The sequence below is a fragment of the Rattus norvegicus genome, chromosome 19 (genome assembly GCF_036323735.1).
Source record: "Rattus norvegicus strain BN/NHsdMcwi chromosome 19, GRCr8, whole genome shotgun sequence".
NCBI classification, from domain to species: domain Eukaryota; kingdom Metazoa; phylum Chordata; class Mammalia; order Rodentia; family Muridae; genus Rattus; species Rattus norvegicus.
The window spans coordinates 52,272,298-52,297,593 of record NC_086037.1 but is presented as its reverse complement, the minus strand read 5'-3'; the positions used below and the strand labels follow the sequence as shown (position 1 = coordinate 52,297,593).

Genomic DNA, 25,296 nt, shown 5'->3' with positions numbered 1-25,296 from the left:
TTTAATATATGCGAGTACACTGTAGCTGTCTTCAGACACACAAGAAAAGGGCATCGGATCCCATTACAGATGGTTGTGAGCCACCATGTGGTTGCTGGGAATTGAACTCAGGACCTCTGGAAGAGCAGTAAGAGCTCCTAACCCCTGAGCCATCTCTCCAGCCTGTAATTTTTTTTTTTTTAAGGGAAAACACCTATAACTTTTGTTAACAGTTATAGTCACTGAGATTCACAGAAAACAGGCTGGCTGATCTCAGGATCCTTGTTTATGCCACCAAAAAGGAAAGAGCTCGTCAGTCTTTGCTTGGATTGACCAAAGCAGAAGAGCACTAAAGCTAGGCGCCTTCTAGTCGCACTCTGAACAGACTGCACCGCTTTCCCAAAACGAAAGAGATCCACAGCAACTGATTTTTGAGGGAACTTTGATGCTCTCCCCATCCTCGTGTGTGTGTGTGTGTGTGTGTGTGTGCTCATGTATGTACTTAGAGGCCCAGTGAGGCATGCATGTAGTCAGAGGACAACTTTGGGAGTCAGTTCTCTCCTTCTACCTATACATGGGTTCCAGGGATCAAGCCCAGGGCATGAGGCTTGCAGAGAGCCTGTTTACTCACTGAGCCATCCCACCAGCCCTTGGCTATTCTTTGTACTTTTGTGGTTTTGACTGTGTTTCACTTTGCTCATTCAATCTCATATGTCAGCATATTAAGACACAAGGTATCTATAAGTTACCAAAAACACAACCTTACATACATATAGTTTTAAAAGGCCCAAAGTACACCAATTACGCTGTAAGAGGACTCTTACTCTTCTTTCTCCTAACTACAAAATCAGGACATGCTAGAGGCTGTGAGCTACCAATTCCTAATTGCAAAGAGCGGGTACTAAGTTACTTTTCCCCCTCCTTAACTTGGATTCTCCCACATGCTATTTGAATGTGGTATTAATAAGGATGAGGGATACACAGGGTGTGGAAGTTGCCTTCCTTATGCTAACAGAGGGAAACTATATAAAGTGGAACTGTCAAGGCAAGCTATAAGCATGTTATCCCATTACCAAATCCAGAGCTCTGGCACAGTCACCTTCACATCAGTATTGTCACTATCATTGTCACTATCACACATATTTCTGTGAATCCCAGTAACTAGCACTGAGTCCCTTATCATCACTCTCTGACAATTCGAAGTATTCAGCCAGGGAGAGATGACTTAGCAGTTTAGAGCACTGGCTGTTCTTGCAAAGGACCCGGGTTCCATTCCTAGCATCCACATGGTGGCTCACAATTTATAGCATCCCCCCTTCTGGACTTCTTAGACACCAGGCAACACATGTATATATACATACAGGTATCACCCCAGTGCTGAGATAGAAGCCAGGACCTCTTGCCTAAGATGCTAAGGGGACACTAACATGAGCTATATCCCCAGCCCTGGGCACACTGAGCTTTCAAGATAAAAAAAAAAAAAAAGGTTTCTTTTTTATTCTAATGGTGAATGCAGATATAAGAATGTACCTGGAAATCGGAAAAGAGAGAGAGGCAGGAAGAGAACACCAAAGTAGGATAGTTCTAGGGTAGACAAAATGTTTGAGGGCTGAGAGTCTCAACGCTAATGAAAAAGGGCTGGATTTGGCCTTAACAGAGCTGCTGGGTGGGGCCAGCCACCTTCTTGCCTGCCTCAATCCCAATGCTACAGGCCCAGCAGAGAAAGTGAAAACAAGCAGATCATTCATTAGCAGGCTAGTGTTCGCTCTGCATGTAACTGTGAAATGCTGTGTACAGAGAAACTGAACCAGGGCAAATTCCAGACGGGCAGAGTCAATGGTCTTTTGCAGCTCCTCATAACTCAGACACACATGGACTAGCAGCTCCCGACTGAAAGAGAGCACTCTTTCACATTCCCCTTCACAGCACAGGAAGCCAGAGGCTTCCTGGCTTAACCGTTATGAGGTTTCTCTGGCTCCCAACTGTAACGGTACCTAACAAATGAAGTTTTTCCTACCTCACTGGAATTAGGCTGTAAACACCAGAATTCTTGTTTAGAATACCAAGGTTGATTCTGCTTTACCCCCTATTCCCTGGGCCCCCAGCAGTCAAGTCTCAGTGTATCCTCCTGGGAGTAAGAAAGGCTCCAGCTTGGCCTTGACACCTCCTTTGTGCTGCTGCAGGGAGTCTAGCTTCCTCATAGCTAACTACAATCTGAGTCTGCTGAGGGCTTCATGAACTCTTACAGAAAAGGGACTCATTGTACAAAACCAACTTATAAATGTTTCTTTTTTTTTTTTTTTCAACAGGGTTTCATGTAGAGCAGGTTGGCCAAGGACTCACTGTGTAGCTGAGATGGACCTTGAACTTTTAATGTGACCTCTAATACGCTCAGTTTCATGCAGTCCCGAGGATAGAACCCATGCTTTGCACATGCCAAACAAGCACTACCACAGCCCCATAATTTGTTCTTTCTCTCCTTCTTGCTCATTTATTCAAGAAACAATTGCAGGGGACTCAGTGATTGTGCGATCCTGCTGGAAGCTAGGAGCATGCTTATGCTGGAGAAAGAGAACAGATACAGCCCCTCCCTCTAGGACCTTCCTTTTGCAAGCTCCTGGAAGAAAAACCAGTGACCAAACAACAAAGAGATGTAGAATGGCTGCTGTGAGACAAGGTTCCCTGCACGGTGTGTACAGCGTCAGGAACAGCATGTTACTCGGCCTGGTGAAAGCATCAGAAAAAGTACAGGACAACAGTTCAATTCAACGGTGACACAGCAGGTCGGGTGGGAGTGGGTATGAGGAAGATGTGCAAAGGCCCTGGGGCACAACGAGCCAGACACATTCAAGGAGCTTAGCAGAGGTGAATGGGGCTGGGCTGGTATGAGATCCAAATGAGGCAAAGTACCAGTCAGAGCCGAGCACTGCAGTGCTCTGTGGACCAGTGTTTTAATAGGTTTGGTTTGGGTTTTGACTTTCACTATCTTATAAGTATGACAGAATGGTACCTATAGGAATTTTAATTCTTTCACTATCTTATAAGTATGACAGAATGGTACCTATAGGAATTTTAATTTTTTTAAAGATTTTTTTTTTTGTTCTTTTTTTTTTTTTCCGGAGCTGGGGACCAAACCCAGGGCCTTGCGCTTCCTAGGCAAGCGCTCTACCACTGAGCTAAATCCCCAACCCCAAGATTTTTATTTATTATATATGAGTACATTTTAGCTGTCTTCAGACACACCAGAAAAGGTCATCAGATCCCATTACAGATGGTTGTGAGCCACCATGTGGTTGCTGGGATTTGAACTCAGGACCTCTAGAAGAGCAGTTGGTGCTCTTAACCTCTGAGCCACTTCTCCAGCCCGGAATTTTAATTTTTTACATGACAAAATCAATTTTGTGTTTTCAAAGCTCATTCTGTTGGAGTGCAGAAAACAAGCTAGTAAAGGCAGAGGAGAGAGAAGGTCACAGATAAAAATGATCCCAGCACATGGTAGAGACACAAAGATCGGGAGTTCAAGGTAATCCTCAGCTACTTACTAAGTTTGGGCCAAGTCTAAGCTACAGAGATGGCTTAGTAGTTAAGAACATTTACTATTCTCCCCGAGGACCCAAGTTCAGTTCTTGGCAATCTCGTCAAGAAGCTCACGACAGCTTGTAACTTTGGCTCCAAGGGATCCAACATCCTCTTCTGGCCTCCTTCATGTGCACAAACCCACAGAGACATATATATATCATTTATAAAAATGATAATAAAATAAAGGAAATTTTAAAAGGTGGTCAGACCTGCCGAGGTAAATACCAAGAAAACTGTGAAACAGATTACAAAGTGGGGTTTGCAAGAGGGGGGAGGGTCCCCAAGCCCACACCTGGGCCTCTCACTCACTAATAGGGGATCTAGACCTTGGAACATGGAACACTGAGGGAGTTCCACTTCTCAGGAGGAGGCAGTAAAGTTAGATTCGGACATATGGTGACCATGTCAAGATGTTCTGACACATCCACAAGAACTACTGAGTCCTCAGAAATAAGGATGTAGGGCTCAGGGCTGAGGCAGAGGCTGGAAACTGAAATCTGTGGGTCACCTGCACATGGTGGGCATGGAGAGGAGGTCTAGATGGACATGTGACCACTGCAGATGACTGAGTGTGATGAACCTTCACATATAACAGTCAAATGCTGTCACAAAGACAGATGAAGCAATCGGAGAAGAGTCCTGCAGGGCAGAAACAACAGTCTTCCAAAGTAAGGAAGAGGGGCTATCCTTAAAATCCATGTAGACGCCTCCTGCCCCTGCGTCTGTCCCTATCCTCCCAGAACTACTTGGTCATCACAGCCATCCATCTAACAAAGCAGTTTCCTGAAGTAGAAGATTCCCCTAAAACACAGCCTTCATCTGTCCTGGCAAATCTGTCAAGCCACAGCCTATTTACATACTGGTAGAGATTTAGGAGAATGAGTAACAGGCTGGGAAAGCAGGGAAGCCAGGTATTTAGCATGAGCTGCTCTGTCAGTTACTGCAGCTGCCTCACAGGCTCCTCTGCCCCTAGGGAGGGAAAGTCCTCCTCACACCATTCATCTCCATGCAGCCTGGGCCAGTTTTCACAGATCATCCATTCCCTGTGCCCTCAGGGAACCTCAGCCATCACCCCCCCTCCCTGCTCCCCAGGCAGGACCAAAGCCATGTTTACACACACAGGACTGAGTCCGGGGCTGAGACAGGCTTGCATTGAACAAAGATCTTTATAAAGATTCAAAGCATAGCAAAAGCAGGATCCTTCCTAAATATACATAAAATTCTGCTGTTAAAACATTTTCCTTCCTAAAAACTGTTTTTTAAAATTCCAATTTCAAAGGAATAAACCATTGTGCCCCAATTAGGTTTTGGATTAATGAGTGTAAAGGTGTATATGACATGGACACAACACTGAAACATCAATATTTAAAGAAAGAAATGTGTAGAATGACTCTATTATTCCCGCCATGTAAAAGCTAGTGTATCAGGGAAGAGAACAGCTCATTTCCAACGATGGTCTTACTCCCTGTCACCAATGCAGGGCCACCATCTGAAGAGCTGTGAAGCCTGTCAGTGTGGGGTGTAGGCACCAGGCTACAGCACAGGACACCCGGTGCTTTCTCCCACATGGAAAGACTTGCAGCATTAGTTGGCATGGCGTTGGCTTCTTCTTCAGACCCTAAGTCCAGGAGCAGTGCGGTGCATTCTGCCTCCGTCGTCCATCTGAACTCTACAGTCTAGCTGAGCACTCAGAGGAAGGAGTCGTGTGAATGGCGGTGAACACAATCCCCACCCGTTCATTTCCAGGTGAGCCGAGTGAGCCTAAGAAAACACCCTGGAAAGAAAAGGTGAACCTCCTCACCGGCCAACGCCGAGAGCTTTCTTAAGCCTAAGAAAGAAATGAAGGAAAACATCTTGTTTTCTTTTGTTTGAGACAGGATCTCAATCTATAGCTCCCATTGGCCTAAAGACCAGGAACTTGACAAGGAGACCAGGCTATCCTCAAATCTATCCTCCTTCCTCTGGCTCCCACATTCAGCTTGGAAGAAACAGCTTAAGGACAGGCATTAATGCCAAAGCCACCCTATTCCTGCAAAAAAGAGGACAGGAGAAGCCACTTTGACTAGCATTCAGGTCATCCACTCCAGAGGTGGAAAAGCCCTTTGCCACATACATGTTCCCTCGGGGCTGACAGACAACACTGAGCAGCAGCCAGCAGCAGTACTGAGGCCCCCACCCAGCACAAGGATGCCAAACAGAAGGCTTTTTCTTCTTCCCTCAGTTGAGGCTCCACAAAGCAGCCTCTCAGCCAGTGACACTGAAAGCAGGTTTGTTTGAACAACGTTTGCAGGGCCCATGTTTACTTTTTAAGACTCTCGTTAAAAGGACTTTTCTTTCCAACAGCTCGTGGTTGACACCAAAGCCACGAAACAGACCCAGCCTGGACTTGAGAGGATTGGGGTGGGGGGTGGAGAGGGAGGGAGCTGCTTTTGGCTTCTTTGGGAATTCCTTGAGGTTCTGGCTTGGACACATCTGCCTGAGGTGCAGGAGGATAGAAGGCAACACACAGGGAGCTTTTCAGAGACCATTAACAGTCAGTTTAGACCCCAGAGCCTGGCATCTGGTGCCAATCAAGAGAAAGGAGACACTGATGTCAATGCAACTGGATAGGAGAGAAATGAAACAAAGGCTTCCATTTGGGGTTGAGGGTACAATCCATCTATAGTCCCAAGTGGGCATGAGCACTGACTGTCCTGCCTCTCTGCTTCATGCTTCAGGGGTATGTGTGCACATATGTGCACCTCTGTGTGAGCCTCCGTGCGTGTGCGCCTGTGTGTGTGTGTGTGTGGGGGGGTGTTCCATAGGGTAATCACAGCAAACACGGTGAACAAAACAGAAAATGCATCCTCTAAGGATCTGACACTGGGGGAAGCAGAGGCAGACTTCCCATGAAATCTCCATAGCTCAAGACCTGCCTATCTGTGGAGAGTTCCATACCAGCCAAGGGATGGATAGTGAGACTGTGTCTCAAATTAATTAATTGATTAATAAAAGCATCAACTTGTATACTCTGGTTTTATTTTTGTTTTCTCATCAATTATTTCCTTAATTCTTTATTTTTTTAGGTATATGGGTGTTTTCCTTTGTGCATGTCAGAGCACCACATGCATGCCTGGTGCCTGCGTGGGTCAGAGGAGGATGTTAGAAGCCCTAGAATGAGAGTTAAGATGGTTGCTAGCCAGCATCTGTGTATTGGGGATGGAACCCAGGATATCTGAGAAAGCAGCCCGTATTCTTAACCACTGAGCCATCCCACCAGTCCCTCATTTTCTCTCTCTTTTTTTCTTTTTTTCTTTTTTTTTTTTTTTTTCCGCTTATAAGCTAAGGTAGTCTGTGGCTGGCCTGGAACTCACTGTGTAGAGCAGTTTGATCTTGAAGCTGTGGTGCCTCCTGTGCTGGTAACAGGGGTGTAATACACCAGTAGAGTTGCATGCTTATGTACCCTGAAGGGGGCTAATTAGGAATAAACACTTTTGTGCTGTCATGAGGAGAGACCCAGACTACAAATCTTACATGCACAGAAGGAATTTAAAGCCACAAGGCCATGTGATCACACGAAAGGAAGGGTACAGCAAGGGACATGGGACTAAGTGAACTCAGAGTATCTTAGTGTCTCAAGACCAGTAAGGAGAACTAGCAAAGGTCCATGAGTCAGAGTGACCAGAGAGACAGACTGGCAAAGAGTGCTACCTACCAAGCTGAGTGACTCGGACGGAAGACCACAGAGGAATCAACGGGGAGTGTGCATTTGTGATACAAGTGAACCGAGCTGGAGAGCTAGCCTCTGGGTCTGGAGTGTGGAAGCCATAGCAACCATGGCTCAGCACTTACAGAAGAGTGATAGTGACAGGAGTCTAACCGGTGGCTCCTAAGAAGAAAAGGCAGAACTGGGGCTGCAGCTCAAGGCCTGGTGACCTCCCCAGCACAGTGCATACAAGAGAAGGAGGAAAAGAAGAGGTGTCATGGCCATACACCCCACTCATCCCAGGGATCAGGAACTGAAGGTCTGCAGGCTATACAGCAGCTTTTAAGTCAACATGAGCTACATAAGGCCCTAACAGGCACCAAAACCAAACCAAGTCACTGCTGCCTAACAGACCAGCCACGATTAAACAACTGACAGTACCCAGTCATTTAAGGCAGAGGAAACCAGACAAATGTGCACACTCACAAGTGAGCCCAGACTTGACAGCAGACCTTGGCAGCTGGCACCAAAGGACATGACCCACACCTGCCCTTGATCCAGCAGTCACATACCTAGGGGTTTATCCCCAGACAAAAAGGGATAGGAGTATAAAGATACCTTGGAAGATTCAACTACCAGAGCAAGGATCCACACAGGCCACGGTTAAACTATGGGGGCCTGCACACAAAACTAAACTAAACTAAATGCCCTAAACCAGGTATGGTGACCCACACCCGTGACTCTGTCACTCAAGCGGCAGAGCCACAAAAATCACTGCAACTTTGAAGTCAACCCGGTCTACAAAGCAAATCCCAGCTAGCTACACAGTGAGACCCTACCTCAGAAACACAAAAACAAACTGCTGTTACAAGCATTTCAACTTTATCTCGTTCCACTGATGGTCAAAGGGATGGCTGGGGTGTGTGTGCCGGAAAGGCAGCTCAGCTGTTAAAAGCACTTCCTGTTCTGCCACAGGAAGACCTGAATTCAATGCCCGGCATCTATGTCAGTGTCAGGCAGCTCGCACCCACCTGTAACTCCAGCTCCAGGGGATAAAATGCCCTCTGCAGGCCTCCAACGGCACTACTAGCACATCCATCACACACACACACACACACACACACATATCGAGAGACAGACAGACAGACAGACAGACATAATGAAGCCATACTCCAGATTGGCTGGTGTATGAGCACAGTCTCCTCTCTGCAGTTGTTGGGGGGGTGGGGGGAGGTAAGCCTCAGCCCCGAGCAGCAGGCTGTAGGCTGTGCTTATCTTATGTGCTAGGATGCTCAATGGGTTTGTGGTATTAAATTCAAGTTCAGCTTAGAAAATCTTAGTCTGAGAAAGGTTTACCCTAGCATTATCTCTTAAGCTGAAGAGTAACTATGTATGGATCTACTTATAGCTACAATTTCAAAATAGTATAAACAATTCAAAACAATATCTAGCAGACTGAATTAAGCGTTGATGATTATAGCATACTGAGCAGATAAATGAGTGTGTTTAAGTCGAAGCCTATATTGCCTTCTAATTTCAATTTCTCCTTTTGCTATCGTTTTTCATTTTATGTGCTTGAGTGTTCTGCTTCCATGTCCAAGTGTGCACTGCACACATACCTGGTGTCTGCAGAGAAGACAAAGGGTGTTAGATCCCCTACAACAGGAGTTACAGGTGGCTATATGTGGGTGCTGAGAACAAAACTCGGGTCCTTTGGCAGAGCAGTAAAGTACTTTAACTACTGACCCATCACTCTAGGCCCTGTTTTTAATTAATAATCTTAGAAATACCCACATACAACATACATTTTATACTGTTTTGAGGACCATTCATGACCCTTAGTCCCAGGAGTAGGAGAAAAGCCTCTGGATCTATTACTGCCATGAACTTCCATGAGTTGGAAACACTTGGTCTCAGTGGCTTATCAGATTTACAACTATAACTAGCTGGCTGTGCAGGACTGGTTTATCTGTCCCTTCCATGAGGCCTGCTCACGGCACTGCAGCTCATAGTTCTTAGTGTCCTGGGTACTGCCTCTCCCAGCTCAACACACCCAACATTCGTTTCACCCATTCCTTGTCAGATAAAAGAACTGAACGGTTTTACAAATTTAAATTTAAAACTGTGTATAACTGAACGGCAACCTTTCACATTTTTCCCTCTTTTCTATCTGAATCAGCCTTCAAAGTTCAGGAGTTTGATTTACCTTTAAGTTGGAAGTGGGGGGAAAGAGCAGTCTGTTTACTTTACAATAAAGGCATGCACTGTCTGCCAGGCACCACAGCCCACCCACCAGAAGCCTCCATGCTCGGAAGCCTGGGAGGAGGCTAAGCTTCTGACTGGCTAGTCTGTTCTCCGGAGGTAAAGCCTGGTGACAAGCTTCTGCTTACACGATGTTTAAATAAACAAGGAGCTGTTTGCTTTCTTTTTTTTCTGATCTGAGAAACACACATGAAGGAAAGAAAAGAGCTACACATAAGTGGGCAAGAGCAAGACGCTTTACAAAGCTCACTTCAGCACTCACTGCAAGGCGAGTGGCAAGTCTCAAACCGCCTTCGTCACATCAGAGATCCAAGGAGATGAATAAACCTCACAGATGATGCTGGGAGCCAGGCCTCTCCTATGGAGAGGAGGAATGTTACAAAGAAGCCTGTCAGTTCCAGTCAGTGTGAATTCACCATATTTAGTACAGAAGCACAGAGATAGTTGCTTATCTGTATACACATATGATGTGTGCACAGACTGTGTGTGTGTGTGTGTGTGCACATTTTCACAGATAGAAACCCTATCAGAAAGCTGGGGAGATAGTTCACTGGATAAAGTGCTTATCATCAAGGAATAAATACCTAAGTTCAAATACCCAGAACCCACAAAAAAGCCAGACATGTAACACAAGCATCTCTATTCCCCGAATTCCTATGGAGAGATGGGAGGATCCCCAGAAACTCATGGGCCTGCGAACCTGGTCTATGCAGCAAAATAACAGAGCCCCTGTTCTAAACAAGGCGGAAGGAAGAGCAGACACCTAAGGCTGTTATCTGACCTCATGTACACACCTGCATTCTTGCGGTCTATGCATGCACAAAGGGATATTTTTTGGTCTCTGTTTGAGACAGAGTTTCACTATGTAGGCCAGGATGACCTCAAACTCACAGAGATCCAACAGTCTCAGCTTCCCAGGTTCTGGAAGTAAAAGCTTGTACCACCACACTAGCTTATTTTTTAAAGAAGCTGTCAGAACCAGGTATAATAAGGCTTAACCTTAGCTCCTCCGGAGACTGAGGAAGGTCAGAAAGTTCAAATGTAGCCTGAGTTACAAAGTTAAAGCCAAGGCCAGCCTGGGTTACAATGTAAAGCCAAGGTCAGCCTGGGCAACTTAAATAAGATCTTGTTTCTAGATGACAAACATAAAAAGGGCTGGGCTGTAGTACAGAGGTAAATCCTTCAGATACTACCGTAGTATATGTGAGGCCTAAGAACTAATCCTGTTCCTGGGGAGAAGGGAGAAGAGAGCATTGGCAGGATGACAGCTCAGCAGATAAAGACACTGCCAAGCCTGAGGAAACGTGAATGACCTCAGTCCCTCAAACGCACATGGTGAGAGGAGAAAGCGGAATCCTGCAAGATGCCCTCTAACTTCCACACAAGTCCATAGAAACATTCACACAGAAGGAATGAACAAAGAAGTAAATAAATGTTTATTTTTTTTATTAAAAGGAAGAAAGAAAAAAAAGAAAGAAAGAAAAAGAAAAAAGGTCAGGCTCAGGAGATGGCTCAGTGGTTGAGAGTATACGCCTGCTCTTCCAGAGGTTCTGAGTTCAATTCCCAGCAACCACATGGTGGCTCACAACTATCTGTAATGGGATCTGATGTCCTCTTCTGTCATGTTCATGCAGATATACATGTGAACAGAACACTCATACACATAAAATACATAGATAATTTTAAAGAAGAAAACAACAAAAGGTCCTTCCAGAGAACCCAAGAGTTCAGTTCCCAGAACCTAAGTCAGGCAACAGCTGCTTGTTAACTCTGGCTCCAAGGGATCCAATGTCCTCTTCTGACCTGAGGGAGCTCACACAAGTGGCATACACTTTCACAGATGCATACACATATGCACATAGGTAAAACAATAAAAATAATCTCAGGAAAAAAATAAAGCTGAACTGGACATGGTGGCACATGCCTTTAATCCCAGCACTCTGGAAGGAGAGGTGGGAGGATCACTGTGAATTTGAAGCTAGCTACATAATGAGTTCCAGGACACCCAGGGCTACATAGTGAGACCCTGTCTCAAAAAAAAAAAAAAACCACCGAAGAACCAGAGAAGTTCTTGAGAAACTGAGGCCATGTCAGTCTGAGCCCAATCCTCCATGTAACAAAAGCTTTGAGACACAGGGGACCCAGAGAGGACCACCACAGTTGGAGCTGCCCCAGGACAAACTCCACTGAGTAACAAACCCACTGCAATGGTGCTGTAAGGTCAGTGTCTGACATTATTTTCACAACTAGTTAGCTTTAAGAGTTCTCAATGGAGCTCAGAGCCGAATCTGGTTTCTTAAAACCAGGAGTACTGGATACCACTCCCAGTTCTGATTCTGCAGTCTGCCTGACCTGAGAATTCCCTTTTTTATAGGATGTGCTGGTCCCGGGAGCATGCTTTAAAAATCCTTGGATTGAGCCCAGTGGTACACACCTGTCATTCCAGTACTTGAAAAGATGAGGTCAAAGGATCATACAAATTCCAGACCAACACAAGTTACACAGTGAGTTCACGGCCAGCCTAAACTAAAGAAAAAATCAACCAACCGACAAACAAGAACCAGCCTGGACCTACTAGTGCATACCTGTAATTCCCCCTTTAATAAGTAGGAACAAAAAAAAGTTTAAGGCCAGCACCGGCTGTATGAGACTCTTGTCAGAACAACAACAAAAGGAAACAAACAAGGACTGGGTGGAGCTCAGGGCCAAAATGCTGACTGGCTTAGTTCGTACAAAGTCCTGGATTCAACCCTCATCCCAGGAAGGAAGCAGGGGTACTAATCCAATGCCATTTCTTTCCTGGTATTTATTTATCTGCCCATTTATTGAGACAGAGAACTTGCTATGAGGCCAAGGTGTGTCAGCAGGCCACTTTATGAGGTGCTAGGGACTGAACCCGCATTGTTAGGTAAACACCAACTAAGCTACATCCTAGCCTCTATTCTGATTTAAATTTTTGATTTAAAAAAAATTTACTTTATTTTATATGTATATGTTTTGCCTGTATATTATGCCTGTGTGCCACATGTATGAAATATCCAGGGTATCCAGAAAAGTGTGACAACACCCTGGGATTGCAGTTACAGAAGGCAGTGAGCTACCGTATTGGTGCTGGGAACTGAACCCAGGTCCTCTGGAAGAGTAGCCAGTGCTCTTAACCACTGAGCCAGTTCTCCTGCTCTGTCTTTTCTGATGTAAAGAAATCAGCTTCATCATAGAGTGAATGTTACTGTTTCTGGGTTTGCATGTGAGTCTTTTTGTTCTGTTTGTTTTGGCTTTTTTATTCAGGCTCTCATTGTGTAATCTTGGCTGGCCTAGAATGTATTCTGTAGACCAAGATCAAACTTGAAGTGATTCTCCTGCCTCTGCCTCCATTGTGCTGCAATTACAGGCATGTGCCACCATGCCTGGCCCACAGTTATATATAAGCAAAAATAGGGGATGGGGATCTGTTAAAGGTACATTAAAGGGGCTATCAAAACAGCTCAGCAGGTAAGGTACTTGCAACACAAGCCTGACAAACTAGAGTTCAATCCCTGAAACCCAGAGGGTGTAAGAAGAGAAATAACTCCCTTAGTTGTCTTCTGATCTGCATGCATTCTGTGTGACCAGACGACACAGACACACTTACAAACTACACACAATAAAAGAGATGCACGCTAGGTTTACTGTCAGCGTTAGAAGCGTACTTAGCGGGGTTAGGGATTTAGCTCAGTGGTAGAGCGCTTGCCTAGCAAGCACAAGGCCCTGGGTTCGGTCCCCAGCTCCAGAAAAAAGAAAAAAGAAAAAAAAAAAAAAGAAGCATACTTAGCATGCATAAGGCCAAGAGTTCTAGCTCCAGTACTGGGAAGGGGGTAGGAGAGGGTTGAGGGTGAGAGAGAGAGAGAGAGAGAGAGAGAGAGAGAGAGAGAGAGAGAGAAAGGATGGAGGGAGGAAACCAATATGGAAGCCAAGTATAATCCCATCCCTATCATAGCTGGTTATAGTATCATTATCATGTATCATATAGGAAATAACCCCAGCACTTTAACCCAGGTTAAAGCAGAAGGAGCAGCTCAAGTCAGCTATGTAAGATGTTTAAGGACAGTCTGGGTTATGTGAGACCCTATCTCAAGAAAAACAAAACAAGGAGTTGAGGATTTAGCTCAGTGCTTACTTAGCAAAGTGCTGGGCTCAGTCCCAGCATTGGGGGTAGGGTAGTGGTGGGGGAATCAATACGTAAGCTCAGGAATGAGCTTCTAGACTAAAGATATCCTTAGGAGTCAAACAAGCACTTTTGGTCAGGTCCTTTCTGCAGCTACAGCCAGCTCAATGTCCCTGTGGAAAGTCAGCAAGCCTGACCACACAAAAAACCCTCCATCACAGCATCCCTTACCAAGGGAAGGCATAAAACAGCCAGCTGAATTTCCCCGGGCAACTTGCAAGTTCACCTAGGGAAAACGGAGTGAGTGGAAGAAGTAATTACACCTATGGAGCAAGGGAACGCCAGGTAGGGCAATCACTGTCCATCAGGTCCTTTCCTGAGAAAAGCTATTACAGAAAGACCAGGCAAGGAGGAATGACCTACCGTACTGTGACCCACTTACCTTACATAGCTGCATTCATACTTAGACACTGTTTTGCAAGCACCTCTAACCCACAACTCCAACATGGGAGCTCCTGACAAAATGGCCAATTGCAAGAACAGCATTCAGAAGCCACATTCTCCAAAGCTTTGGCAGAGTTATTCTCAGACAACCTCAAGAATATCTTCCATTCAAGCAAGAAGTCTCCAGATGAAAAATCAGGTCCCTCATCTCTGGGAAGAATGTTTCAGTGAAGACACCCACTATAACCAGTGCTTACTGAGATCTGATGTGTAGGGGGCATCATTGCTACCAAGCATTTAATCCAGGTAAGGAAAAAGTATGTGGGGTTAATGTCCAACGCCACAGAGCTGGTGGAAGTGGAATTCAAATTGTTACTTTGGCTTCAAGATCTACATGCTAGTAATCATTTCTCTATATAAGGTATGCCAGAAGACCCTTGTTGAAATAGAAAGTCTTATGAAACATGGCCACAATATCGTACAGACATACCTTGCTGCTGTTATTCAAGAGGCTGTGTTCCTCCAAAGAGGCAGATGCTGCCATGTCATAACCCACACTTCCTGCCTGAATCTCACCCGATGGCTCACTGCCCACCCAGATACACACACGATGTGCTACAGCTCCTGCCACAACAAGTAATGGTGGCAAGAGCTGAAGAAATAAATAAGGGAAGGGGAGGGGAGGGGAGGGGAGGCTGGAGAGAAAAACTCAGTGGTAGTATATTTACCTAGCTTGTAAAAGAAGCCCTGAGTGAATCCCCAGTAACGGGGCAAGGAGAAAAAGTTATATAGAATAGTTTAAACAAGTCAGAGACAGAGGGAAAGTTGGGAAAAACTTTTAAGTAAAAGAAAAAAAATTAAAAAGTACACACACACACACACACACACACACACACACACACACACACTCGAAAAATATAAGACTGCTGAAAAACTGACCCAAGATGAATCAGAAAAGCTGAATAAAACAATAATTGCAGGGGCACAGGCAGACTAAAGAATTATTCAAATGAAGATGCCAGGCCTCGTTGGTCATATGGCTGGGCTCTTTCCTGCACTCCTGGGACAGAAAACACCCATGTTGCCATCTGTTCCCAAAGTTGGAAACTACTTCATGCACTTTAGAAAATTAGCCTTAAAGCCAGGCACTCGGAGCTCTTGCCTATAACCCCAGGCCTCATGGGACTGGGGCAAAAGGATTGCTGCAATTCTAAGACCAGCCTGGGCTACAGAATAAGTTGGGTGAGACCCTGTTTTTAAAAACAATTAATAAAAATCATTTTAAAATAGCTTAGCTTGGGGTTGGGGATTTAGCCCAGTGGTAGAGCGCTTGCCTAGGAAGCGCAAGGCCCTGGGTTCAGTCCCCAGCTCTGAAAAAAAGAACCAAAAAAAAAAAAAAAAAAAAGCTTAGCTTTTAAAACAAAAACAAAAAACAAACAAACAAAAACAACAACAACAAAATCCCCAGAAGAATAGAACCATAGAATATTAATGGAAATTCCTAAACAGAATGTTAATAAGGGAATTGAACCAAAATCTCAAGGAATAACCTTGAGCACTTAAATATAGTCTAGAAAGTTAATACACTAAATTAATAAAGAAAATCACAGCTCAGTGTGGCAGTGCACACACAATTTAAATGAAGCGAATGGGGTTTCTGAGATGGTTCAGCAGTTAGAAACACTTTAATGCTCTTTCAGAGGACTAGAGTTGGTCCTCGGTATTCCCGCCAGGCAGCACGCACCTTTCTGTAACTCTAGTTCCCGGGATCAAATGCCATCTTCTGGCACCTGAGAGCGCCCACACCCATGTGCACATAAACACACAAAGGCATATTCACACGGACACATAAATAAAAAATAATTTATTCCCTTTTTATTTTTGTGTTTTATATGGTTTCCTGTAGCCTAGGCTGTCCTTGAACTCCTGAACCTCCTGCTTCTACCTCCTGAATGCTAGGATTACATGTGTGTATCACTACATCCAGCTATCGAAAAGTGCTAATAATTATTAAATAAAGCCAAATTTCTTTTGAAGCTCTTAGGACAGTGATTTTCAACTTGTGAGTCATGAATCCTTTTGGGGTCAACCAATCCTTTCATAGGGGCTACATATCAGATATCCTCCATATCAGATATTTAAGTTATGATTCATAACAGTAGCAAAATGACAGTTGTAAAGTAGCAATGAAATAATTTTATGGTTGGGGGGCCACTTCGACAGGAGGAACTATATTAAAGGGTCACATTAGGAATGTTGAGAGTCGCTGCTCTAGGACATTTTTGTTAGAGTTTAAGAGAAAAACTTCAGAGCAAACAAGGCTTAAATATTGGTAGCTGCTAAAGGGAAGAGCTAGAAAAGACTGGTGCCTTGTGAGTCTTTGTTGTGCATGTGCAGGGTCTGAGAAAGCTGTTACTTTCAAAAAAGGAGGTTGTCAAACAGCTATATGGCAGAAGGGAAGGGGAAAAGTCCACTTATAGAGAAAGCATGCTTAGGCTACTGGGGAATATCCAAAAGAAAAGGCAATAAAACAAAAAAATTGAAAAAAATGAAAAAGTTATACTTTTCTGACCTAGAACTCAGAAAAATAGGCAACAGTAAAAAAACAAACAAACAAAACAAAAACAACAACAACAACAACAACAAAACAACCAAAACGTGACAGTTCCCAGATAGCCAGGGTTCTTTCTCAGTACGCGGCAAGTAAGCAAGAAAGTAAATAAAATCTGCTGCATGTCAACATACAAAAGAAAGAAGCAACAAAATATAGCAGTTTCGGACAGCCAGGGCTACCCAGAAACCCTTTCTCTTAATATGTAGGTAGGGCGGGCAGGCAGGTAAGCAGGCAGACAGACAGACATCTACCCCATGCCACAGTACGGTAGAAATCAGCAATCCTGCCTTTGCTGATGCCAAGATAAATTGGTACAACTTTTTGGCAACATATGTCCATAATCTTGAAAAATGTTTAAATTTAGGCAACTGGTGCTCAGTAAATTATCCTACGTGAACTTAAAGCAACAAGCACTGGGATGCATAAGTGAGTTACTACGGCGCTCTGCATGCCAAGCACTGGAAAGTATTCCAACACTAACCTTAATCCACACAGCCGCATGACAGAGCTATCGAAATCTGGACTTTAGGAAAATAATTACAGATACAGTGAGTGCTACCTTTCATGAGGCCAGAAGATATGGGAAACAGCAGAAAAGCCCTTCAAAACTGAAGACAAAGGCCCAAGACAGAGCATCTCCTAGCATTGTTATAAACCACATAGAATTACTCCACCAGCAAGAGGGAGCTGCATGGCTGCATATATAACCAAAAGAACTTTAGGTAGGCCAGCTGTAGAGGACTTAGGAACTGGGGCTGGAAGACTCATGAATTCAAAGCCAGCCTGGACTACAGAGTGACAGTTTTCTGTCTTATGAAAACCAAAACACTCTTTCAAAAGATTTATTTTTTAGTGTTTTGGCTGCACCTCATACATACCCGGCCAGAAGCCAATGCCAGAAGAGGACATTGGATCCCCTAGAACTGTAGTGACAACTGGGAGCCACGGTGTGAATGCTAGGAACCCAATCTAGGTTCTCTGAAAGAACAGCAAGTGTCCTTAACTGCTGAGTCATCTCTCCAGCCCCTAAAATATTAAGAGGACAAATACAGGGGGCTGGAGTCCTCTGTACAGTACACAGTGTTCTTGCAGAACCTGAGTTCAGTTCCTAGTAGCCACTCACAACTGCTTGTAACTCAAACCCTGTTCTGGTTTCTGCAGGCACCTGCACTCATCTACACATACTCACACACAGACATACATGTAATTAAAAAATAAGAGAATAAATATAAATGAGAATAAATACCAGCTCTCCACTTGCATAGGGTACCTACAGTGTAAAGCAAAGTGAACCCCGGTTGCTAGGGAGACAGTGGACTTGTTTAGTAAGGATAAACTTTGGGTTTTACAAGATGCAAAGGGTTCTGGGGATGGATGGCACAGTGGGAAAGTACGGGACATCCCTGAACCATAACTAAGAGTTAAGATGGGAAGCATGCATTTTACCACAATTAGAAGGAAATAAGGGGCTGAAGGGAGGGCTCAGCAGTTAAGAACACTCAGTGCTCGTCCAGAGGACTCGGGTTGAGTTCCAGCACCCACAGGGCATTTCAGAACCGCTTGTAACTCCAGGTCTCAGTTACCAGATGCCTTCTTCTGACCTCTGAAAGCTCCGGCACACACAGTGCACATATGTACACTCAAGCACACACATGTACACTCAAGCACACACATGTACAAAATCAAACTTTTAAAAGAAAATAAGATGCAGGTGTGGCAATGTTGGAGGAACTGGGGACAGGCTTAGAGGTCTCAGATGCTCAAGCCAGGCCGAGTGTCTCAGTCTCTTCCTGCTGCCTGAAGATCAAGATATAGAACTCTAAGCTCCTTCTGCAGCACCATGTCTGCCTGCATATCACCATGTTTCCCGCCATGACAATAATGGACTAAACCTCTGAAGCTATAAGGCAGCCCCTATTAAATGTCCGCCTCTCTAAGAGCTGTGGTCATGGTGTCTCTGCACAGAAGTAGAAACCCTAAGTAAAACACCAGGTCCTCTTCAAGAACAACAAATGTTCTTCAGCATTAAGCCATTTCGCCAGCCTATAATTTTTTTGTTTTATTTTGTTTTGTTCTTTGGTTTTTGAGACACCAATCTGGCCTCAAACTTACAGAGATTCACCTGCTCTGCCTCCTGAGTGCTGGGATTAAAGAGTATCCACCACTGTCCAGCTTAATTCTTTTTATAACCACAAACTGAAGTCCAGGGCTCACAAGATGGCTCTGTGGGTAAAAGTTCTAGCTATACAAACCTGAAAACCTAAGTTCAATCCCATGTAAAGTTGGAACGAGAAAAGTGACTCCACAAAACTGTCTTCTAACTTCTATACATGAGTTGTGGCACATGCACACACACACACGCACACACACGCACACACACAGACACACACACACACCACCACCACTACCACCTACACTCAAATAAATAAAATATACTTTTAAAGTATAAAAAATGAAGTATGCTATTGCCCCTGTGAGTGCAGCTCCATGGAAGAGCATCTACCTAGCCCACCCATGTTCCTGGTTCTAGGTCAGCACCACAGAAAATAAACTAGAATAAAGCCAGAGGCTGCTGCCTGCACAGATGCAAGAGGAAAGGGAAGGGTGCATCGCCACTGCACATTTCTTAAAGACTTGTGGATTTTTAAAAGCTTTAATTATGTGTATGTGTTTGTATGTACATGTGACTGCAGATACAGAACCCAGAGGAGGGTATTGGATCCTCTAGAGCTGTCCAACCTAAAAGCTAGGAATTGAACTCAGATCCTCCGCCTCTCAAGTGCTAAGAGTAAAGGCGTGCATCCCCTATCAGATTAGCCTAGACTACACGAAAGTCCCTATTAAAAAAAATAGTGGTGGAGAGGCCTGGGGGATCTCAGCTGGCAAAGTACTTGCCACATAGTCACAAAGACCCGATTAAATCTTGGTACCCACATAAGAAGCCAGGCTTGGTGCACAGTCCTACAATACCCACCCTGAGGAGGTAGAAACAGGAGGATCTCTGGGGCTTGCTAGCCAGACGCCTAACATACTTGGTGAGCTCAAGGTCTCAAAAAAACAAAAACATAGTTGATGGCACTTGAGAAAGGACACTTGTGATTGACCTCTGGTGACCACATGTATGCATTCACATGAGCATACACATACATTTACACACATACATACACACACATAAAAAGGGCCAACTCAAATGACAAAACAACTAAACAACTAAAACAGAGGCATGTCCCTGGTCCTAAACAATCCTTCAGTATGTTGCTGTGCGTCCAGCAGAAAGGAAAAGAGCACAGGAGGCGCTAACCCCTCCCAAGCACCCCAGCGAGAACGATGGGCTCTGAAGGAAAAGCCTCAAGCTGTACCTAAGCCTCAACACCCTACCCCTGGTCTCACCTAAACTAAATTCACTTTCAAAAAATATCTTCTCCCCGGTAGGAGAGAAAGGAGCCTTTCTTTCTACAGCAGTTGGCTGCCACATATGGAACTGCTCTGAATAGAGGCTCTATGAGGAAGGGTCTCTAGCCCGCAGGCATGGGTTAAGCCACAAACAGCGAGGAACAGAGCTGAGGATTTATGTGTCCAGCCAGCAGAGGTGCCCGAGGTAACTCAGATGGAGCTGTGTCACATCCCCAGCAGACACAGGGCATCTTCTGCATTCCTGTCCCAAACCTGGAACTCACGCACACGCACACAGCTCCTTTGTTCTCTTCCAGGGCTCAGACAAGAAACGCGCTGATTTCAGCTGGAGGCACTCAACATGTAGTAGGTCTCCTGAGTGAGAAAGTGCATAGGACAGCCTCCCTCCCTGAGGAAGAATTAGGGAACACAGTCCTGTATCCTACAGCCCTGGACCAAGCATGCTGAACTCTGCCTTCCTCAAGCTCCATAGATGGTCTCTAAGGGGCAGAGCAACACTCAACCTCTGGTCTGGTTGCCATATCTTCCCTGACTAGAGATGAATCATACATACTTTTGCCGCCATTGTTCTTCAGGACATTGGAGAGGTTGACAGAGGCAGTGCCCAGTAGTTCATTCCTCAAGGTATGACAGCTCCAGACCTTCAAATCTAAATGACTCTGGGCTGTAACATTCCTGGAAAACAAATAAGTGATTCATCACAGCCCCGAGATGAGCCAGGCGCCCTTTAACATGAACAGAATGCTAAAAGCTACCCTGCTGACATCTCACAGGGACAAAACAGGACACAGTCACACACACACCTCACACGCTGACCTGTAACCCTAGCTAACAATGAGAGCTCTGTGAGCTCGATGACACACACACACACCTAAAGAGGAGCACCATGGGGGCCAAGGGCAGTGGAGGGCACTGCCCCAGCCTCCTCTCCCCCACCTCCTGCATTCGAAAAGTGGCAGACACCCTTACAGAACGATGACTTCATTCCAGAGAAGCTCAGAGCTCCCGATGCGCTTCCCAGTCTTCTTGGTCTCACTGGGGAGTCCATCCACTGCCACCTCCACATAGGAGTTGATTCTGGGCTGGCGGTTGTGCACCTTGGGCTTTGCTGACACCACTGGATGAGACAGAAGGAAAGGGCAGATGACTTAAAGGACTCCCATATGCTGCTTGGGCAGATAGTCTGGCTCCTTTTGGTTATTTCCTTTCAAAAGATCTTTTTTGTTGCTGTTTTGCTTTGTCCTCTTTAAAAAAAAAAAAAAAAAAAAAAACCTTTTGAGAAATTACACTGTGAGAGCTCTGTCAGAACAATGTTCGCTGTAAACACTAGACAACCTCATTTTCATCCCCAGAGCCCACATAAAAGGCCAGTGCCTGAGTAATAACACCCAAGATAGACCACTGACCAAAGCATCATGTGCACACAAACACACATGTACAAAACCAATTTTTTAGAACAAGAAGAAAGGGTATAGACCAAACAAGAAACAAAAAGTACGAGTGTACAAAACACCCTGAACTATAAAGCAAGATCACTCCCACCCTAAAAGCACATGAGACAGAAAAGTGCTTTGCCCAATGGCCTGTACCCGTCTCCACAAATCAACTTTTAAACGATTATCACAAAGTCCACTGCATGGCTGTGTTAACTTTTACATTGTTGAGACAACTGCTTACAGTTCTTTGCTCTGGGACAGTTAGCACAAACATGGCTCCTAAGAGCAGCTGAGCCTCCTTTAAGGTTTGAGAGCTCCAGGGTCCTGGAAGCCCTCAGGGACTTCCTGCACTGCTTCTGAGTATCTTCATTTGGCCACACTGCAAAGTAGAGTGCTGTTTCCTCACTTTTTGCAAGCCATTAAAAAAAAATAGCCTAAAGATAATCACTAAGATTCAACCAACAGTTACCACAGACACTGCAAGGCATGCACCATATGCAGCCCCACAACTCATGAAGTGGAGATGTACTGTCTCCCTGACTGTACCCAGGAGGTCACTGAGGCTAGGATGGGGACATATACCTGCAATCCCAGCAGCTGAGGAAGAACACGAGTGCTGCAAGTTCAAAGATGGCCTGGTCTACATGAGGCGTTCCAGGCCAGACAGAGAAACTCTTAAAACTCAAAACAAAAAAGCCAGACAAAGTCACTCATGCCGGTAATCCCACTGACTCGAGAGGTCGAGACAGGAGGCTCACCTTAATTTCAAAAGTCCACCCTGGGCTACAGAGTGAGTTTTAGGTCTGCCTGGGACAGGAGTATGGGGTGTTGGGGGGGAGGAGTGAGGTTCACCTCTCCAGTTATATAAAGAGGGAGCTGTGAACCAGCATGTGTCCCCCAGCCTGACTCCATCCCAGCTGTATACTATTCCCAGGCTTATCCCCTCTGCTGCTTTTCTCCATGGAGCAGTAAGGCTGAACATACTCCACGGTGGTCAGCTACCTGTACTACTTGTTCCGTTTACAGCCCTCATGTGACTCTGTCTCTCTGTCTCTCTGTCTCTCTCTCTTCCTCTCTTTCCCTCGCTCCCTCTCTCCTTTCACTCTCCTTTTTGTTTAGTTTGGTTTCTTTCCTAGTTCTAAGCAGCAGCATCTTGCCGTGCAGCACAGGCTGACTTGAACCTACTACTCAGCCAAAACCGGCTTCTGTGTCCCTGGTACTGAGATTACAGGCAGATAGCACCATTCCTAGCATACAGCAGCACTTGTCATAGTCATGCATCACTAACTGGTAAGAACCCATGGAGCATAAGCCAACAAACATCACCTTCCATGGGATACCTATCCCATGACATTCATGACAAACAGTGGGACTTCCAGGGCTATTAGAGGGAACACATCTAGATACTGTCCACCCTGTGCCCAAATCAGAGGATAGAACTGATGTTTCTCATACACACCACCCCCGATAACAAGACTAACCACCCCATCTGGGAAGTTAGGCTCCTTCCCAGATCCTTTAGGGAGGTGGCAAGTCCTACAAAGGTCTACAACTTGACAAAGGACATCACCCGCTGGGTTCTTTGAAGCAGTAGTTACTCCAAAACCCAAATGCTACAGTAGGGAAGAAATCAAGAAACAAAAGAAAAAAATTGGGGGGCTAAGAGTCAAGCAACAGGGATGGGGCTGAGAATAAAGGTTTGTCACAGACATTAGACTTAAGTGGAAAATGTACCACTTTGCATGTACAGCAAGGCTAGCTGACGCCATCTAGTGATGAGATAGGAGCACTGCACACCTTACCTTAAACAGGACCATGTTTTAATCCGCCCTAAACAATTTCCTTAGAAATCAACAAGTCCCTGCCAGGCCTGGCAGCATACACCTTTAGTTTTGGAACGCAGGAGACAGAGCACTGTGGATTTCTGTGAGTTCAAAGTCAGTCTGGTCTACACAGTGAGTTTCTGGCTAGCTCAGCAGGACTACATAGTGAGACCCTGTCTCAAAAAAGGGGTCTGGAGAGATGGCTCAGTGGTTATGAGCACTTATCGCTCTTGTGGGAGACCTGAATCCAACACCCACAAAGCAGCTCACAAGCATCTGGAGTTCCAGTTTCAGGGACTGATGCTCTTCCAGTCTCCACAGGTACCATGCATGCATGTAGCAAACATATGTGTAATAAGCATACACATATGCAGGAACACACGCATACCTAAAAAATCTAGGGGAGAAATTGAAATTCCAAGTCTGTATTTCACAGCTGGGTCATCTAAGTTTCAGGGAGCTGAATTAGCTTCTCTGAAATCAGCGTCAGTAAACGGCAGGTCTGAGGCAGGAACCAGCACTCACTCCCCCCAGTCAATTCTCTCAGCGCTATCAGGACAGGCCTTTCATTTTGTTCTGATTTGGGTTTAGTTTGGGTGTCTGTACTCTAGCTTTTTCCCTGGTTTGGTTTGGTTTGGTTGGTTTGTTGGTTGGTATGGTTTGGTTTGAGACAGTGTCTCATGTATCCCAAGCTGGCCTCCAACTGTCTGTGTAGCTAAGGATGACTTACATCTCTGGATTATGGGACTGTGGGCACACCCCACGACACCCAGTTTATTCAGTAGGACTGAACTCGGTCCTGCACTGTGCATGCTGGGCAAACTCCAACAACTAAGCTACATCCCCAAGTCAAACTGGCAAAAGTCTGAGGCCTTAGGTTCAGTCCCTGAGTACCTTTAATATAGGTATGCAGGTGTTAGCCTAAAAGAAAATAATAAAGGGCAGGGGGGTGTGCAGATGTGAGGAACTTAGCAGGGAGTGGGGAAGGCCTCACTGAGGGGTGACTTCTGTGTCAAGACCGAAGCAAGCTAAAAGCAAGGGCAAAGGCCCAGAGGCAGAGGCCTGCCAGGTGAGTCTGGCATACACCAGGAGGCCAGAAGGGCTCAGGAGAGTGAATGCACAGGGTAAGAGGACACGCAGGAGAAGACAGAGCGCATCAGCTTCTGCTCTGAAATGCAGAGCCGTGGCTTACATTTTAACAAGATACTGGCTGCTGTGTAAGCACAGCATCAAGGAAGGAAGACAAAGGGCAGAATCAGAAAGGCAGGTCTGAAGACCTCACTCCAGAACAGAGTGCTGTTGGCTAGGGGTGGGCAACAGGACTGGGGAGGAGTGCTGAACACTAGGTGCCAGCTTCACTGCGGGGCCAACATGAGTGATCAGGAACAGTCAGAGCTCGGTTCCAGACATGGGCACTCTCTCTGTTCCACTCTCGGAATGGCGGTCAGGCTATTGAATACTGGGAGTTCCAGGGAAGGTTTAGGCTACAGACTCCAATCTGAGAGTGACCCTTTAATGACGCCACTTAAAGCTATGAGGCTGGATGGGACCGCCTAGAGCATTAATGTACAGAGGGGGGGCCCAGGACACAAAGGAATCAACCTCTCAGACCACTTTAGCCAAAAGTTATATTTCCCACATCCCCATTACCTGCCTATCTGTGTGATAATCTGCTGAGACAAATGCTACATTCCTAAACCATTTCAAAGCACCTGACTTCTCCAGACAAATGTGCCTCAAACATGCAATGACACTCACCTCTCAGAGTAAGCTGGGACTTCTCAAAAGGCAGGGCCACCCCCGCCCGGCTGGAGCTGGCAGACGCCATATCATCACAATGGAACTGCAAAGGAAGCAGAGTGCAGGGTTAGAAGCGGCTGAGGAGGACACGAAAGAACTCAACCCAGAGAAGCTGG

At 45.4% G+C, this 25,296-nt stretch overlaps 1 protein-coding gene across 1 annotated transcript in view; it reads right to left on the bottom strand.

Moving 5' to 3' along the window:
* Wwp2 (WW domain containing E3 ubiquitin protein ligase 2) overlaps positions 1-25,296 on the bottom strand; it is a 124,405-nt gene that overhangs the window by 83,374 nt on the left and 15,735 nt on the right. Inside the window, exons 2-4 of the mRNA NM_001106184.1 lie at positions 25,139-25,223; positions 21,091-21,238; positions 20,675-20,796 (exon numbers count right to left, since the gene is read on the bottom strand). Of these exons, the coding sequence (NP_001099654.1) occupies positions 20,675-20,796; positions 21,091-21,238; positions 25,139-25,208 (340 nt within the window). The 5' untranslated portion in view covers positions 25,209-25,223. The remainder of the gene's footprint in view (positions 1-20,674; positions 20,797-21,090; positions 21,239-25,138; positions 25,224-25,296) is intronic.